Source organism: Castanea sativa, chromosome 7 (genome assembly GCF_040712315.1).
Source record: "Castanea sativa cultivar Marrone di Chiusa Pesio chromosome 7, ASM4071231v1".
NCBI lineage: Eukaryota > Viridiplantae > Streptophyta > Magnoliopsida > Fagales > Fagaceae > Castanea > Castanea sativa.
This window is the reverse complement of record NC_134019.1, coordinates 44400436-44420092: the sequence shown is the minus strand read 5'-3', so window position 1 is coordinate 44420092 and position 19657 is coordinate 44400436. Positions and strand designations below refer to the sequence as shown.

At 32.7% G+C, this 19657-nt stretch overlaps 1 protein-coding gene across 3 annotated transcripts; it reads left to right on the top strand.

The window, feature by feature from the left end:
* Window positions 1-7802: 7802 nt before the first annotated feature.
* On the top strand, window positions 7803-18982 carry LOC142642974 (serine/threonine-protein kinase STY46-like). Of its 3 annotated transcripts, none has more exons than XR_012845781.1 (16): window positions 7803-8248; window positions 8616-8730; window positions 9626-9726; window positions 9908-10027; window positions 10575-10629; window positions 11361-11471; window positions 11830-11880; window positions 12059-12234; window positions 12326-12433; window positions 15156-15229; window positions 15367-15542; window positions 16240-16335; window positions 17540-17640; window positions 17754-17807; window positions 18388-18522; window positions 18610-18982. XR_012845781.1 is itself a non-coding variant. In XM_075817447.1 (16 exons), exons 1-16 carry the CDS (start codon window positions 8001-8003, stop codon window positions 18688-18690), a joined length of 1782 nt encoding a protein of 593 aa, XP_075673562.1. In that variant the 5' UTR covers window positions 7803-8000; the 3' UTR covers window positions 18691-18982. The 3 variants fall into 3 exon arrangements, 2 of the variants coding, with proteins under 2 accessions (XP_075673562.1, XP_075673563.1); XM_075817447.1 differs by having other exon boundaries at window positions 17560-17640; XM_075817448.1 differs by lacking the exon at window positions 17754-17807 and having other exon boundaries at window positions 17560-17640.
* The last annotated feature ends 675 nt before the right edge of the window (window positions 18983-19657 follow it).

Below are 19657 nucleotides of genomic sequence, written 5' to 3'. Positions count from 1 at the left end.
TATTGGTTAATATACAACTATACAATGGAATTCAAATGAGAAACCTAAAATTCAACTAATTAAACCTAAGGAACTATTTATAAGTTTTGTTCTCTTTTCTCAATTTATGTTGTTTATGTACTTTTTATTTTAAATATATATAAATGTAATCTTGTCCAACTTATTTTTTAAGCAAAATAGGTTAATAAAAGTAAAACATATCAAACCAAACACAGAGAAGGTGGCTTTCTGCTTAATATAGGAAGTAGGAAGGATAAGATCTTAATAATATGTTATAAGTACTTTACAAAGAGCAAAAGGTAATCTTACCGATGCCTCTTTTTAATTTATATGTATGCATATATAGTAATTTTGTTGTCATCTTGTACTTGGTTCCGATAGGTGAATTACCTTGGGAAGGTATATATTGGTTACAATCTCGATGGAAGAATGCAAGTGGAAAGGTCTAACTTAGTGCAATCTGTTCATGCAAGCAATAAAAACCTCATACGTACGTAGAAAAGCCTCTTCATGTTTCTTAATCCCTACTCCTTTCTTTTTTCAGACTCCAAAAAGTCAAAAGCAACGAACAACATACAAGGGATTTTATGATTTCATCTTTGCACAATGGTTCAGATTAAACTAATTCATGTAGATTTGAGTGACAAAACGAACCATTTCCCACTTTATAAGATTCTCATCTCAGCTCAAAAGCGCCATATTAATATTCATAGTTTAAAATTGCTTTATTCTTTTTACCAGTTTCATTGGAGGAAGCAGAGAAGGGGTTTTGATTTTATTTAATGGATAGTGTTGGCACATTACTAATTGAAATTATAGTTAGATCAGAATAATAACTTAAATTTATAGCTAGGTAACTATAGAGATGTCAGCAATCTACAAGTGATAGATTCCACACTTTTATTCGCAAGCATTTCAAAATCACTGGTTCAATCAGTAACATGGACTGTGTTACACTTACAGGTGACCAGGTTTTACCAATGACAGAAGACCATAAATAGTCTTAGATATTATGGGACAGCACAGGTTTCAATTTCTAGTTTGGCTTTTTCCCATTATAGAGGATGGTCTTTTTTTTTTTCTTTTTTTTTACAAGATGAAATTCTATTTTAGCCTAATATAAGTGTATATGTGTGTTAAGTTCCTTCCTGGAGACTTGAATCCCGGCCCTTACTACCCACACTCCACAAACACTTATACTTGTGGAGTGACCATCGCACCAAGGGTGTGGTATAAAGGATGGTCTTTTAAAAAAACAATTAAGACAAAAAAAAAGTGGCTCCCAACTATGGTTATTGTCCTGCATCATTTAAATCCTCACATTGCGTTATGGTATGGGATCACTCGGATACAAATGAGATTTGCCAATACTCAAGCCCATAATTTTCAAACTTGAAGTGTGATAAATTACATGCAATGGTTTCTTACCACTAAGTCATCTCTCTGGGTGTGATAAAGGATAGTCTTAGGTACTATGAGACATCGTTGGTTTCATTTTTTTACTTATTCAAGTTTATGTACACAATAATTTTTTTACCACAACAGTTGAGTTGATAGATTTTTGCTAGTTCTCATCATTGTCGATACTAACAACATTTCATCGTCTATCATCTATATCTTGTCATCTTGATAGTTGTGACTACTGAAATATCTTGTAAAAATTGGCTTTAGACTGATTGATACTTTGGTTGTGTTCAAACTTTGAAAGAAGTTATTTTTGTTGATTTATTTTGTTTAAAAAATACATTGGATAAAATTATCCAACTTAAGTTTTTATAATTTACCATCTAGTAGTTTGTGGCTCAAAGAGTCAAAAAAGGCAATAACTTCTTACCAAACAACTACTTGTTGGTTAATTAGAAAAAGGCCTTTCTTTATTTGGTGAAATTTTGAGACACTTTATTTTCTTGTTATAAATCAAAAACTTTCTTTTTGTTGCGAAAATATATTATAAATGTAGCATAAAGATAATATCATGGTGTCAGTGTATGACTCATTTATCTTTATCCACCACTCACTCACGTAGGCAAGGTTTACACATACAACCCCTTTTCCTCACAAAACTTTGACTAGAAAAAACATGTACCAAACATTGCTTTGTTTTGGATAAGATTATTAATTATATTTTCTTTCCATTATCATGGGATGAAGAGCTCATTACTTGTTCCGACCGGCTTTTCATGCGGCGACCACTCGCCGCTTCGCTGGCAAATTTTGCTCATGCTCATCTACACTAGTCGCCACCTTCCTTTTTTCAAAATCAATTGGCTCTTCATAACCTCCAAGGGTCACTTTAGGACCTCGATCAATTCATGCCCTCCACGTGTTTTCCAAGTAGTCATGTTTAATGCACACTATAGCAACAAGGGCCAATGACACAAAAGTCCACCATTTTTTTTTCCTCCCTTCTGAAGATGCGATAATATTTATTATTTGACTAATATATTAATTGATTTTTAGAGTAGATAAGGATTTGAGCCTCGGATTCTCTGTATTGATTAAGATGACATATTTTGATTAGTGTATAATAAAACTAGCATCTTGCTATTTGAACAAGTAATTTTTTTTTTTCTAATATCACTTGTAGTTTGTGGGTTTCTTAGTTCAAATGGAAATGGTAAAATCTATTATTGTTGATCAAGAGATTTGTCTTTGTTTGGGAGTTCATAAAGAAATGGAATAGAAAGAAATTGAATGATCATAAAAGAATGTAATTAAGTGAGGGAGATGAATGAAATGAAATGAAATAATCTTATATAGATATTTTGAAATAAAGGAATGGAAAGTAAGTAATCTTATTTGACAATAACATAGTGAGAAATGAATGAAATTATTTTATGACAATATTACTATACCTTTATTTTAAAATAAATAATTGAATATGTATGAGTATTTTAAGAGTTTTAGTAAAAAAAATTATTAAATCTAATTCTATCCCCCTCCAATTCCTTCTAATTTTTGAGGGAATGAAATTTTGAGATCGATTTTTATTCTCTCCATCAAAACTCTCAAACAAAGGAATGAAATGAATATTCTAAAATTATTATTTTCATTCCATTCCATTCCATTCCATATCAATTTTTACCTTCTTTCAAGCAAGTTGTTAGGATTCAAACCCCACCTACACAAAAATTAATTGGTATTTTGACTTGATAAAAAAAATTATTATTATAGAGAAGATACATAGATTTTAAATTCTATCTTATTTAAAAATATATTACTTGTAGTTTATTCCTCCTCTAGATGCGGATACTGGGTGCGCTCATGCACGTCGGCAGATTACTCATGTCTGGTTTTCCTCGACCTTAGGATTCTTAAATATTAATCGTTTTAGTTTATGATTTAGATTAACAATTTTTTTTTTATAGTTTTCCCACACCCCGTGAATTTGGACCTAGGGTTGTTGGCTTTGTTTATATGACTTGAAAATGAAATATAACCTGATTTTGGAAAGAATAAACAAACAAATGATACTCCACTTTTGGTTATGGAACCATATATTCATCATGATTAGCACGTTTACGTTTATACTAATCAAAACGCATTAGTTTAAGTTTTTGTTTATTCTCTTCGTTTGAATGATTAGTGCGTAGTTTATATAAGGTGGCCAAGATTTGCATGTTTAAATTGTGGGTTCTATCTCAGCAAAAAATATTTGTGAGGATCTAATTTCAAAAAATTGTGGGGTTCTAAATTGCCGAGTTGCACTAATATAGCAATAACATGCACGGCGCACGGTGCTTTTAAATTTTATTTTGGTGAGAACGAGAACTATGTTTTTAAACTTTGTACTGTACGACACATTGGTTATTACCTATGTGCAAGTTATGAATATTAATATTTGTTATGATTAACAATTTTACCATAAGTATTTGCGATTATCTACAGGATCTTGTAGTTATATTGAGCCATTTGGTTTCACTTATGGGGTGCTCTTCATGCATTGTGAAAGAAACTAATGTAATGTTTGGATAAGGTTTAACGCGTCCACGTTTTGTGAAATTGCATTTTAGCCTTTTCGTTTTTTTTTTTTTTTTCTTGCTGCAGCGTTTCAACTTTTAAGGGAACAAAAGTTACTGTTCACCCACTAACGACACTGTTCACGCACTGTTCAACAATTTTTTTTCATTAAAAATTAAAAATGGTTCTCGCAGCACTATTCATACATTTAAAAATTATTTTGTTATAGTATTTTCAGTTTTTAGTTTTTAGTTGTATCTGAACGAACCCTAAGAAAGTCTGGTGGGATGGGCCATGTAGGGCATTGAAGGAAGATGAATATGCAAACAAGAATAGCGCAAGTGGCAAAAAAATGACCCTAAAAGTAACAATTGAATGATGTTGATTGAGATTCTTGAGATTGTTTTTAACCATAGAGTAATGTCGGGCACGACAATTTTGCAATAATTTTCTAACAAAACTTAAGTCACAAAAAGCTATTATTACTTAAGTTCACTTATGAAAATGTCGTGTGCATAACTTTATTCTTAGTCATAGTATTTATTTGGTATGATTAATTTTGCTAATTTATTTTATTATTTAGTTTATTTTTATTATTATTTATGAGTCTTATTGTACTTTTTGATATTATTTATGAGTTTTATTGTACTATTTCAACTAATTTTTATTTTTATTTACAGTACTTTTAATAAAAAAAATAATTTTAATAAAATAAGCAAATTTCGAATAGGCCAATAATTCTCTTATCACAACTTTTTCTGCTATGCGTGTACTATAATATTTTCACACAACTTTCTAAATGGTCAACTTCAAGTGTTAGAAAAAAAAATTTGTCGTTAGACTAGTTACTTACTTACTTTCTTTAGGGGGCATTGATATTCAAGTTTCCAAACACCGGTGAGTAACTGAGTATCACGTAATTGATTGTGGGGTGTCACGTCTTATCTATTCACTCACATTCATTCCACACCATTCACGCTTACATCAACAAACAAAATGGGCAATTACGCACTATCTCTCTCTCTGTCTCTCTCAAGCACAGAGTCACAGCTTTTCACTGTTTCTCTTTGCCTAAATTTCACATTTATATCATGAACTCAAGTCATAAAAAAAAAACCAATGCTGTCTCACCTAGCTAGTAGAATCATAGCCACGGCATTAGCAATGGGACACCTTTTTCATGGTAAACCAAAGATTCACACAAGGTACTATCTCTGCAATTGCAGATATGGGTCCTAATCCTATGACCTTATTGACCATTGCTCCAAGCATTTAGGAGCCACAAGTTTATTTGACTTTGCCCACCTCTTTAACAAGGAATCTATCTGAATGAGTATGTAAGGTCGGTGCCAGCTCATTTTTTGGGGTTTAGCACCAAAAAGCAGGTACATAATATGATAATAATGTTACCCTACCACACACAAAGCCCGCGTAATATCGTTTGTGACTACAAGATACGATTTCAGATAAATTCAAAAAATAATTTCTGTGTTGTGTGTATAACGTGTACTAGCAATTAGCCCTTTAAATTTAGGAATCAACATTTTTTATAATTTTTTTTACAAGGATTAATTTGATCTGTTGTGATTGATATATTTTAAAAAAGAGTTATACTAAGAAGTGTCCTTAAAATAATAGTTAACAATTTATTTTAAACAAATTTTAACACTATTTTATAAAAAATAGATAAAACTGTCAAAATATTAAATATTTTTTTCTCATAAAAACTTTTTTAAAATGAATTATTAATCATTATCTTAAGGGCATTCGTTAGCATTTCTCTACAAAAATACTTTTGTTAGGTTTGGATCTAGTCTACCCAGCTCTTTTGTTTCTTTTGATGAACCACCGCTTGTAATGAAGAATTTGTTGGCTCTTAACAAAATTGAGCATACTTGTAACAAATTTATTATTCCTTAATCTTCTTCTCTTTTCTTTTCTTTTTTAATGAAGAAGTAACTCATTTTCAACCAAAAAAATAATAAAAATGATATTAATTATGAACCATGTAAAAGTGGTATGGTTATAATTACAACTAATCACTTCAAAACTTTCTCAAAAAAAAAAAAAAACTCATCACTTAAAAAACTTGTGAAATAAAAAAAATAAAAATGTAAAGAAAAAAAGCTGTCAAAAAGAGAAAATATAGCACCACAATTTTTTTTACCATACCTTTGTCACAAATATCATACTACGTGTGCATTTAGCATTAGCTTAAAAAATAGTTTTTTTACCATTTAACTTATATTTGTTATTATTTATGAGTCTTATTGTACTTTGATACTATTCATGAGTCCCACTATACAATTTCAACTACTTTTTAGTTTTATTTACGTAACAAGTAAAAATAATAAATTCACCACCTAGCATAAACTTTATGAAAAAGCATGTAGTAAATAACCCATAAATAACCCAAGTTAAAATTTGCAAAGTTAAAAAGTGATGATAGGTGAGGACATAATTGTCCTTTCAAGTTCACTATGAGCTTATCCGAAATCACTCAAATCAGTGGGCGCCCAGAATATGCCACTTGAGTTTCTTTTTTGAGTTATAGTGCGAGAAATAGAGATGCTCCATTGGCCAAACAGAGATGGTGGGTTTTTGGGCATATCATGGATTCATACTCATAGAGGATTATTCCAAAAAGATTTGTTAATCATCAACCACACTATAAATTAAGACTAAAATTATGATCCAACACCATGCGAATATCATTCCTTATGGGCTTTCTCCACGTTGTATTGATATATGTAGTACAATACAACAAAGGGATCGATACAAAGTACGCATAATTTAAAAAATTATACACTTAATAGGATACTTAAACAAAAGAAAGAGATAGACTTTTTTTTTTGTTTTTGAAGAGGAGATAGACTTCAATATACACGTCTCAATTTCTTATTAATTTGACTACCTACCAAATAATCAGTAAAATATAATAGGGAAGTTGAGGAAGTAACAAACTTTGATATTATCCCTTTAATTTTTCTTTAAAACAAAATCCCTAACCTATTAATGGTTCAATGAAATCCCTAATATGATGCTCTTACCATTTAAATACAAAAGTGAAATGGTCCATTGCAATACTCTATTTGTTTTTGGATCATGCTAACGGGTGCTCCTAGGGCAATAATTAACAATCCATTTTAGAAAAATTTTGACACTGTTATTATGAAAAATGGAAGAAACTATCAAAATACTAATTGTTTTTTTTCTTTTCTCATAAAAATTTTATTTAGATGGATTATTAACCATTACCCTAAAAACATCCGTTAGCATTTTTATTTTATTTTTAGATACTATAAAATTTCAATATGTGATCGACAAAAATTTTAAACTAAAAACCATAGTCTAATAAGCTGTTAATGCAACAATTATCTTATGACTGTGTAAATCTAATAATTATCTTTTTGGAATTTACATATATATGAAAAAAGAGACATAATTTGAGAAAAACTATGTGTGTGTATATATATATATATAATATGACACAAGATACACTCTTGAGTCTTTTGCCAAGTATCCATGAAAGTTTATGGGAGCTTACCTCACAACATAACATCTTCTCTATTATTATTATAAAAACAAGAAAAAAAAACAATATAATTAGCAATGTTTATTGTTTAACACTTAAGCATTCCACCAAACAAAGTAACAAACACACCCGCAGAGAAAAAAAAAACCCAGAAATGAGCCTCTCTTTCCTCCATACAAATAAAAAAACACACAAAAAAAAAAATCTTTATTGTTAATATTATATTATTATATAAAAATTAAAAAAAATTAAATCTAGTTTTAAACTTTTGTTCTCTCAAATCTGCGTTTTTTTTTTTTTCCATATATAAAGCCAGCTCGTGGTTTCTTTGTCTCTCCAAAAATCAACCACCACTGTCACGTAACAACTCTCTCTCTCTCTCTCTCTCTCACACACACACACACACACACACACACAGTCTCTCACATTTTGTCGTTTCGCTCCGTTTCGTTTCGGTTATTTTTGTTTCGTTTCGTTGCTTTTGCTTTTTTCTTTTCTTTTCCAAATGGTGATGGAAGACAACGAGAGCTGCGGGAGCAGGCCGAACGACGCGTCGTCGTTGTCGTTGTCGTTGGCGTTGCCGTCGTCGTATTCGCCGTCGCCGTCGTTGCAGTCTCAGACACGGCAGCAGCGCCAGAAACTCGAGGTCTACAATGAGGTTCTCCGCCGCCTCAGGGATTCGAACAACGACGAAGCTCTTCAACCTGGCTTCGACGACCAGCTCTGGACTCACTTCAATCGTCTCCCCACTCGGTACCACACTTTTTGCCCTAAACCTTCACACATACACACACATGTACACGCTTTCGTAAATGTATGTTTAAGTTTAACTCTTGTGTATTACACTGATCGATGCTTTGGTTTTGTTTCGCTTGCGATATTGTACGTATACACACACAAAAGCACATACACATTGTTTTGATCTTTGTTTGGATTGTTAGAGCTTTAATATGGCTATATTAGCGTTTTACGATTTAGTTTATTGTTGTGATTATGGATTTCATAGGTTTTGTGCTGAGCTTATTGGTAAAGTTTTTAGTGCTTTTGAAATTAAAGGAAAAAAAAAAGATGAGAAAGGTGTTGAAATGATTGAATGAATTTTGAGCCGTTTGATTTGCAGATATGCGCTTGATGTGAATGTACAGAGGCCAGAAGATGTGCTAATGCACAAAAGATTGCTGCATTTGGCTTTCGATCCGGTTCACAGGCCTGCGATTGAAGTTCGTCTCGTTCAGGTTCGATGATTTGATTAATTGAAACCTGTTGTTTAATTCATAGAATTATTGTGTTTGTTGATGTTTTCGCGGTGTTAGAGCGTTGCGATTTCTTAATTAATTGTGTGTTAATTAGTAGTAGTTAGTATTTTAGATAAAATGTAGCTGAAAGAGTACTATTTTGTGTCACTTTCTTTGTGTTGGTGAACGGTTATTATCATGACTAATGAGGTGTACTCCCCTTTCTTGATTAGCTTTTGGAATTGGATTCAATCAGGTCCCGCATGTCATGAACCATTTTCCTTTAAGACATGGAGGACAGTCTTTTATATGTCACACTCAAGGAAGTGTCGAGACGTTTGAGAAAGCCGTGTTTGGGACAAATTATTTTTATGAACATTGGTACCATATTCTATACTGTCAAGTGAGATATTTCTTGATGCATGTGAAATGCTAACTAAGTTGAGTAACGAGCCAAAAATGTCAGTCTCATTAGAGTTGGGAGTTTGGAGCTGGATTGGTATTTGCAAAATTCATAAAAGAGGTTTCTCCTTATTGGGAGTAATGAAATGTGAATGATTCACAGGTTAATCTTCATGTCATTTAAATTGACAGACGCCTTTTGGAACAATGTTGATGAGATCAAATTATACTTTCAAACTCTGTGAGATGCTTAATGAATTTAGAAAATGCCTTTTTTAAGCTCATTTTGTAACCATGCATGCATACAATGAAACCCGCAATTTATCATTGGCATATCAACTATGTAGCTGAGTTGGTGTCATCGTTGCAATTTGTATTCTAATCTTTTCATTCTGTTTATGTTCATTTTATGCTCTATTCTACTGTCTTTTTTTTTTTTTTTCGGAAAAAAATTCCGTTTACATATTATATTTTGGAATCATACACTTTGCAGGTTCATTCAACTTCTGATGGGAATTCAGCTGCTTCTGCGCATTCAGATTTTCCTGGTGGAGAAGCTGCCCATAATGCTATAAACTACTCTAGCAGACACAGGTCTCTTCCCACCCCAATTATTTCCTAAATTCTAGTAACAATCTAGTTAGATTTTTAAAATCATTTCCCATAATTCTTACTTTGATAGTTCGCAGAAGAAAGTTATTTAATTCTTTCAATTTGCTCCTTGATGTTAGCCACTAACAATTCTGACTTCTCTAGCTGGCTTTTAAATTTTCAGCATACACCCACCACCTGCCTTCGGTTCATCTCCAAACCTTGAAGCCCTTGCACTTGAAGCAGAAAAAAATCATGATCCAGATGAGGAACATTCTGTTCATGCCAGTGCACAGTTTTATCAGTAAACACTTGCATCTCAAATTATATGATTGGACTATTTAGCAAAAAAAAAAAAAAGGACTAGAGTTGGAAAATTTTACAGTACTTGTCTGGTCAAGATTATTTTGCTCATATTTTGAACTTCGATTTATCAAAATACATTATGTACAGAATAAATCATATTAGTTTTAAGCATGTTAAAGATTGTGATATCATAAATCCTTTTTCATTAATTTTTTATATTATTACCTTTCTTTCAAATTCCTTTTCTACCAAAGCTTAGTGATAGTGCACTCTCTCTCTCCCTCTCTCTCTCAATTTAGTGCTTTGAGGATATGAAGGAGCATTTAGAACTCCATATACTTAATTAATAAGGTTTGATTTAATGAACGAAGTTTTTGACATGCTTGATAAGATCACCATCATCTAAATGATATATTGCCAAAATATGGTCATTCTTGATGCTTTAACTTAACTTCAACTTTTGTATCCCTAATATATTACATAACTGATATACTTCCAAAGGGAGATTGTGATAAAGTGTATCTTTCTTATTGACAATGATGTAGGCCCATGCATGAAATCACATTCTCTTCAGATGACAAGCCCAAACTTCTTAGTCAGGTATTTGATAAGATTATCATATTTAAGCAGATCAATTATTATATTTTTATTATGTTCATTAATTTGCAAACTACGGATGTATCTGCTTGTGTGCATGTGTCCTTGTGCCTTCACATTGCCTGTGTGCACATGCATTTACATATGCATACATGCCACACTGATTGGAAGTAACATGTTTTGAGCTAGTAAGTATGAGCTATGGTTGAATTTGAATTTGAGAATTTAGAATCAAGAGTTTTGAAGAACAATTGCATATATAAAGTAAAAAAAAAGGCTGGTATAAATGATTTTTTTATATGATTTTTAACAACAAATGATCAATTTGAGATTTGAGGAACTTATTTCAACAAAAACACGTGTAATGTTAAGATTTGAAATAACATCTTACATCTTATCATTTCAAATCCACAAATTAATAAAGCTTAATAATTCCATACATGAATTTTATTGTTAGAAATAAAATTTTATTCTTGTACTTTATTCAAGCCATTTAAATAAAGAACTGAAATCCAAGTACTTATTGTGAAATACTTCCCTCCAAATGAACCATATATGAAATTATCTTTGGAGTGCTCAACTCAATTCAACCGGCCCTTAGTTCAAATTTTTTGAACATAAATACGTGAAATTTTTTTTTTGTTTTTATTTTTTAATTTTTGTGAAGATTTATCTCCAATGATATGGTAGCATTATCATTCTTCATGTTCACTGATGTTATGCTAAATTTGCAGTTAACTTCTTTGCTTGCTGAGATGGGATTAAACATCCAAGAAGCACATGCTTTTTCAACAGTAGATGGTTTCTCTTTAGATGTCTTTGTTGTTGAGGGTTGGCCTTATGAGGTACTTTTAACGACTTAGTTATCTACCTGGAAAGTGTAGATCTTCTATACAATAAATTCAACGTTTGTTATATGGCATTAAGACAAGACCAGCTGGTCTGCCACAACAATGTTTCCTTTTTTTGCCATAATTTTGTGCTTTTTATTTTTTTTGTCTTTCCAAATTTTATTATAGTACAATTGAGAAGGTAAATGTATTTTGGGCTTAATTGGAGTCCAAAACAAGAAAAGGGCCTTGGCCCCAGATGCTATTCCACCTTGGGAAGTTTTAATTAGTTTGAGTTCTAAATTTCAATACGAAAGGAATTCTTTTTCCCCCTCAAGCATTGCTTAATAGAGTTTGGTTGGGCTGAAAACAGGACACGGAGCAGCTCAAAACTGCATTGGAAAGGGAGGTTTTAAAACTTGAGGTAATTTCTTGCAATTTATTTCTGCTTTCAAGTATGATAGCTGTCAATAAGCACTACTTTTTACTGTGTCAACTGACCATCTATATTTTCCTCTTTATTCTTTATTCTCCTTCCCCTTGTCAATTATATTATGAACAATGCATCCATAATCAGTTTGGAATTTGGCGTTGCTATTCAGAGGCAGGCTTGGCCAAATCCTCAACCATTACCTCCTGTAGGCAAGCTTGATCTAGCAAAGATCAAATGTGAACCTGATCACTTGACAATACCTAATGATGGGACTGATGTATGGGAAATTGATCCTAATCATCTGACGTTTGGAAACAAAATTGCATCTGGGTCATATGGTGACCTGTAAGTTCACACATACATACTCTTCTTATTTTTGGTTAGGCATACACTAAATTTTTTGTGTTTAGTTAACTAACTTGTTTAATGGAATCAGCTACAAAGGTACATATTGTAGTCAGGAAGTAGCTATTAAAGTCCTCAAGCCTGAGCGTGTAAATTCAGATATGCAGAGAGAGTTTGCGCAGGAGGTCTTTATAATGAGGTCTGTTGAACTGTGTTATTTGCCTAAATTTTTACCCTGGCATATATGTTCTTCATATCTTGTTTGTCGAGGTTGTGTAACTAGGCTTAATATAATTATTTGTGGGCATTAGAGTTAGTTATGAAGACTTAATTTTGTGGAAAAACATGCAGTACAATAAAGGAAACATAGCAGTGATTGGCAGTGAACTAAAGTTTTGTTTTAATTATATTTTTTCACTGTTGATCAACGTCAAAATTCAAATTTTAAAAACACAAATAATATATTTCAACCATGGTAGAGAATAGTCTAGTTGTGACGTAGGTGGGTTTTGAGTTCAACTATAGTGCTCATTTTGTTTTTGCACATGCACTTTTACTAATATTGGGTTAGCTTCGTTTTTTGGGAATACTATAGGAAATTCTGTGATTTTTTACTGACAACCTTGAATACTCACTTTTTTGAAACTACATGGATGATTTAATAACAACCCCAAGGGAGCAGCATAATCGGTTGGGGACCTTTGCCTCATGAAGTGGAGGTCACTTATGTTCCTCTTTCCTTGGGGCCAAAATTTGTTTATCTTAAAAAAAAATGGATGACTTGATGACAGCATTATTTACCCTTACTTTCAACTCTTTGTCAATGACTTTAATGAGCTCTGCTTATTTCATGATCTGAAATTTACTTTAATTCTTGTTTTGTTCCCTTGAGTTATACCGATTAGCTTATGTAAGTAACTATGATGTGATTCATACTTCAGACCACTTATTAACATTTTTCTCTCTCTCTCTCTCACAAACCCAATGGCTCTTGAACCCACAACCTCACCCTAGAACTTATACGGGTGGAGGTGCTAGTTGAGCTAGAGCCTAGAGCACATTGGTGAACGATCTCACATACAATTTAATTATTGTAGTTGATTAGGTTTAGAAATGATTTTGTTGCATATCACAATGAAGTTAAAAATGAGACCATTAAATCATCTGCCGAAAACAAGCAAAATGTATTTGATTCAAGCATATGGAGATCAAATTCTCAACAAAATGTTCTTAAATTTTCTTTCCGGAGGCCTTGTATTTATAAACTAAATTAATCTTAGATATTGTACAATCAAATCCTTTCTTTTCTTTATCTGTCTATTTTGGAGTTTATATTAGAATGGAAAGAAAACTGAATTGATGCTGATAATAAATTGAAAAGGTTATTTAATTCCTGTATATATTGTTTGGATGTTTCTATGGAAAGGAATGGAATTTTAAGAAGAAATGGAAGGGAACTTGTTAAAAAAGTTGATTGTTCTTGCTTTTATTTAGAGTCCAAGGAAGGTAATTTCAAAAGGAAAGCTTTTTTTAACTGCTTTACATTCTCTTACCAATAAACCCTAGCTCAACTGACACCTCCTCCCCTCACAAGTTCTATGGGGAGGGTGAGATTGTGGGTCGCATGTGTAACTCTCCATTAAAAAATGGTACTACATTTCCTTTGATTCTGCCCAAAGTGGGCGTTGAACCCAAAATGGAGTCGAGTGGAATGAAATGAAATGCTACCCATTCCATTCCCTCCCAAATGACATATAATAAACCACCATCCCTTTTGGGTTTCCCCCATCCAAACATGGTTAAGATGAAGTAGTTTGATAATCTAGCAAACTTCTTTTTATGAGTTGAATGTAAATTAAGTTTTGATCCAACTAAATCCAAAATGTGAAATTGGAAAACCCTTTAAGCTCTCCTTTTACCCTACCTCAAATTTTCCTTACACATTATCTTGTATCAACCTTTGAAATTGTCATTAACACTACCACCTGCCTGATTAACTTGTATAAATTCTTCTCTTAGAATTGCCCCTTGATTTCTTTTCTATTTGTTTGCTCTTTCTGCTTTTCTTTGTTCATCATTATGAACACCTTGTATTTTCCCTTCCTTTCTTTCTCAATAATATTACTCTTATTACTGATAATAAAACACCACCACCCTCCTGACCTTTGTGCTCCGAGTTGCTCCATCACCAAAACCTCAATTTCCCATCACCATAACCTCCATTTTCCCTGCCTTAATCGATAAATTAATTATTGTACCATTCAAAATTATAGCTGAGTGAACCAAAAACCATCCCCATTTAACCAATCCCAAACCCACTCTCCCACATAGCATCTTCATTTTCGTTGACCCATGTAAACTCACCTATAAAAAAAAAGCATTATCTTTAATTCTTTATTAAGACCCCTCTTCTAGAAAATGGAAGTGTAGGCTTTGATTTTGATCATGTAACATATAATATGCACCAATTGATGTAATGTATATAGTTTATGATGGTCATTTGCCACTTTCTGCTTGTGGCACTATCCAATGAAACCCAATGAGAAGTTGATTTAAATTCAGACACAAAAGTGAAGGAGATCTCTACATTTGAAAGATTTGTGAAGGATGTATATATGTATTTTTCTTACACTTAACTGGAGAACTGGGTTAATTATATTATTTAATAACAAATAGACAAGAAGTGTATATTGCAGAACTAATCACATGAAAAGCATCAATTGGATTTTGATGTCTTTGTCAACATTGTATTTTTTACTTCTTTAAATGTTTGCATTTATGATGTTGGTTCTTAACTTTGCTGTTTTCTTTTGAAACACCCCTTCCCCCTCCCCTCCCTGGGTGGCTGGATCTACAGTAACTTCTCTATGGAATGCTTGACTCTTTAACATACTTTAACAAACTTCTTTTGAACATTACAGAAAAGTTCGACATAAGAATGTTGTACAATTCATAGGTGCATGCACCAAGCCTCCAAGCTTGTGCATTATAACAGGTGAATTCCAATGCATTTGCAGTATTTATTTGTTTTTTAATAAAAATAAATTATTATTTTGGTACCTTGTTCTTTTAGAGTTTCTTTATTAATGTCATCTCCATTTCAAAGATTTGTTTTTATCTTTAATACTTCAGAATATATGTCCGGTGGAAGTGTGTATGACTTTTTACATAAACAAAAGGGAGTTTTCAAGCTTCCATCCTTGATCAGAGTAGCAATTGATGTTTCCAAGGGAATGGACTACTTGCACAAAAATAACATAATCCACAGAGATTTGAAGGCTGCTAATCTTTTGATGGATGAAAATGAGGTAAAAGGCATTCAAACTTGTATACTTATCAATGTAGTTTTATTTATCTTGTTCATATTTTTTTTGGCGTATTATTTTTATGCAGTGTATTTTAGAAATCCACAATATATAGTAACAGTGCAGATATCCTCATAATCTCTTTTTCTTGATAAGGATCTCTGTTGGTTTAATATTTTGATGGTTTAATATTTCAAAAGGTTTTGACCATCTCATACTTGGTAAAATCAGTAGTCTTTCCCTCATAGAATGGTCTGTTTGATTTTTATAAATTCCAGCATGTACAAGACCTTATTTGTATTTACATAGTAATGGTAGTTTCTTGTCTACCAAGTAGATGATAAAGAAAGATACCACAACTTATTTGTTTTAGATTTTTACTTGGGCTTAAGTTTGTTATGGGTAGACTGAAATTATTTTACATCCCTAAAACAGTTACTCTACCTTGTTTTCTATCTATATTTGCTTTACTTTTAAACCCAGAACTACTCCAGCTATATCTAGCGCTTCTGAAATCTTGTGTACCTCAGTACCTACATATACATAATTCATTTGTAACAACCTTTTTTGTTTCTCTCAGTGGTTTTACATTATTAAGGCGTTTGGATTAATTTTGATGAAGCTTTCACTCTCATTCCATGACTGTTATTGTTCTGCATGCTTGTTTAAAGAAGTTTTTATAATATGCTTTGCCTTTCAGGTTGTTAAGGTTGCTGATTTTGGTGTTGCTAGAGTAAAAACTCAATCTGGAGTTATGACTGCAGAAACTGGAACATATCGGTGGATGGCTCCTGAGGTATTAATTTATTTTATATTAAATCAGGGAGCCTCTGATTATAAGAAGTTTGAAAGTGTTCCAATGTATACTGACATCTGCCTTTCCAAAACCTACATATTTTCTAATTATATTTGTTTTTTATGAAATTTTATGTGATGCTTCTTGTTGTGAAAACAGTATGGAATAGCTTATTACAATTTTCAATAACCATGGGATTATATAGCCATTCTTGAATTTAATATGTTATGTGGCTACTTTCATTGGGTATGAAGTTACAAACATTTTCTTTCGATTTCTGCTTATATTATCAATTTCAAGTGGAATGTGGGTGACAGTAGAGTAGTAAGTTGTTGTGTTGAGGTTGACCAACTGGTAGAAAAGGAATCCATTTGAAATGGTGGGATAATGGTCTGCTACAGTTGCTAGGCCACGTGATCATATTGGATGGGCTTGCATTAAAATTCGCAACATGCAGAACATTGTGTTAAAACCTGATGTTTATAGAGTTAAATGAAGGGTTGTTGGTTGTATTCGAGATAACCACTCCCCTGAATGGGGAATAAGAAAGAGAATTTAGGATAATTTTTTCTGCTTCTTTCATTAATACGTTCTGCCCTTTAAAAAGGCATATGACAGTTACATCAGAAATTTAAATTACAAATACAAACATTGTTTTGGGCTTCTTGGTCTTACATGATACTGATTCTCAAGGCAATCAACTTCTTAGACTTAATTTATAATATTGATAATGAATTTGGTATCAGGCCAGTGGCTGTAATACAAGACTATGTTCCCAAAATAAGCCTTGTGGATCAGTCAAGGGAGAAAATTTGTCTTTGAAATCCTGAATATTTTATCCAGGACATTCCCGGTTTTTCTGTGAAAACTTTTCTTTGGTGCTGGAAAGGATTGCTCATCCCTCTGTCGTGCATGACTTTTTGTTAGATATGATGTATTTCTTTTTTTCTTGTCGTAAAAGAGTATCGAGGAAAAAAGAATTGGAAAGAAAAGAAAAAACAGATTAGATGAAAAGTGGCATACAAGAAAACAGCTAATAGCCATCTAAATTTCTTGCCATACGAGTTTTGCTTTTTCTTATTATGAATGGGTTTATACATTATATCATTAATTATTTGCTTGGCGGCAATAGTTTTCCATCTTCTATTAGGAGTGTTTTTCATCTTCTACTAGGAGAGTGATCATTTTGTCATTTTCTTACCAGAGTCGTTTTTTGCATTGAAGGTTATAGAACATAAGCCTTACGATCACAAGGCTGATGTTTTTAGCTTTGCAATTGTGTTATGGGAGCTACTAACTGGAAAGGTATTGCTTGGTAGTAGCATTTTTTTTTCCTTCTTAATATTAGTAAGATATCTTGTTTCTTGCATTTGGCCCCTTCAATTAATCAATAAAGTATCTCTTGTTTTTCTTGCCAGCTTCCATATGAATACTTAACCCCATTGCAAGCAGCTGTAGGGGTGGTTCAGAAGGTATAATATTTTCTGAATATCATTGTTGAATAAGTATTAGTGTTTCTGGGGTGTGGGGGACAAGGGCCGGGGTTCAAGTCTCCAGGAGAGAGCTTCACACACATATATACTTAGATTAGACTAGAGTAGAAATTCTATCTTATATAAATAAAAAATAAATAAAAATAAGTGTATTTACCATTAGCCAATGATGTCACGTTTGAACTATATTCACACACATATATACTTAGATTAGACTAGAGTAGAAATTCTATCTTATATCAAAAAAAAAAAAAAAAAGTGTATTTACCATTAGCCAATGATGTTACGTTTGAACTATATTCACACACATATATACTTAGATTAAACTAGAGTAAAAATTCTATCTTATATAAAAATAAAAAATAAAAAGAAAAAGTGTATTTACCATTAGCCAATGATGTCACATTTGAACTATATTTAAATTATATTGATCAAAGCTCAAGCTTTGAGACCAGTTACCAAACTGGCTTAGACATAAATTACATCTGGACCAGTTACCAAAGTGAATATATCTGGTCGTGTAAACATAAATTACATTTTTTTTTGCTATGCTTTTCAGGGTCTACGGCCTATTATCCCAAAGCACACTCATCCAAAGCTTGCTGAGCTGCTTGAGAAATGCTGGCAGCAAGATCCAGCATTAAGACCAGACTTCTCTGAAATTATAGAGATCCTGCAACAAACGGCGAAGGAGGTAAGTTCTTGTTATGAATGCATGACAATGCTTTCGAGCATTTATCTCATTCAATTGTAGCTTAAATTTGGTATGTTTACGGAACAGGTTGGAGACGAAGGAGAGGGAAGGCACAAGGAGAAGTCATCTGGAGGGTTCCTGTCTGTTCTTAGAAGGGGTCATCACTAATGAAGACAGATAATAATTCAGTTAACATGGACCGTAGGATTTATCATGCAGACCATTTGTCACTCTTTACATCAGTATGTACAGTATATTGTTCAAATGATCATCTTTTTCTGATCCTTTCTGATATGTTTACCTCTATCCTTTCTATTAACCGGCCATTCCCTTATGGATATTGTTATACCATGTATCAATTTATAAGCAGGGGTAATGGTTTGGAGGAGAGTAGTTGTAAACGTTTACAGATCTTCTGCGGCTTTATAATAAGAAATTACTGATGGGAATTTTTCTTTCACCAGTTCTTGACTTTCACGAGTGATATGGTGTGTTCAACGGTAAATTGCATTAACACCTCCTGAACTTTCATGCTAATGCACTATGATTTTCTGTACCCTTTTTTTTTCACTACTAATTTGTATGGAGCATGACAGACGGGGGGCTTATATAAGGGGGGGAAAAGTTCAGGGGGTTCTAGTACGATTTACCCAAATATTCATTGCGGAAACGAGAACAAAGAAATTTGGACATGTCCCCTGGTGCATGTACAGCCCCCTAGTAACTTCTTTTTGGTGGCTCTCACTAGATGTACTTATTAAGCTGCCTAGAGACAATGGCATAAAGAAAGGTCTCTATGGTCGATATGGATGTAGGGACAGTGCAAAGAGATAAGGATGAACCCATGTTTTATGGCTGGCCAGGATTCTCTATGCCATGCAGCCATTGGAGGTCCAATTTTTTGGTAGCTACTTTAACAGACAATACAACAAACTTGTCCCATTCTTTTCTGCTTTACTGGTGGGTCTACTAGTTCATGTAAACACTTGTGGTTTGTGGGTTGAGAACCTGGGACTGAGATCAGGGTATTGCAACCTGATGCAATATCTCATTTCCCTCGCAAAATATTCTCACATTTTTACTTTTTAACCTTTACCCTTTTACTTTTCTTTCTATTTTTTTTTTAGGCGGAAAC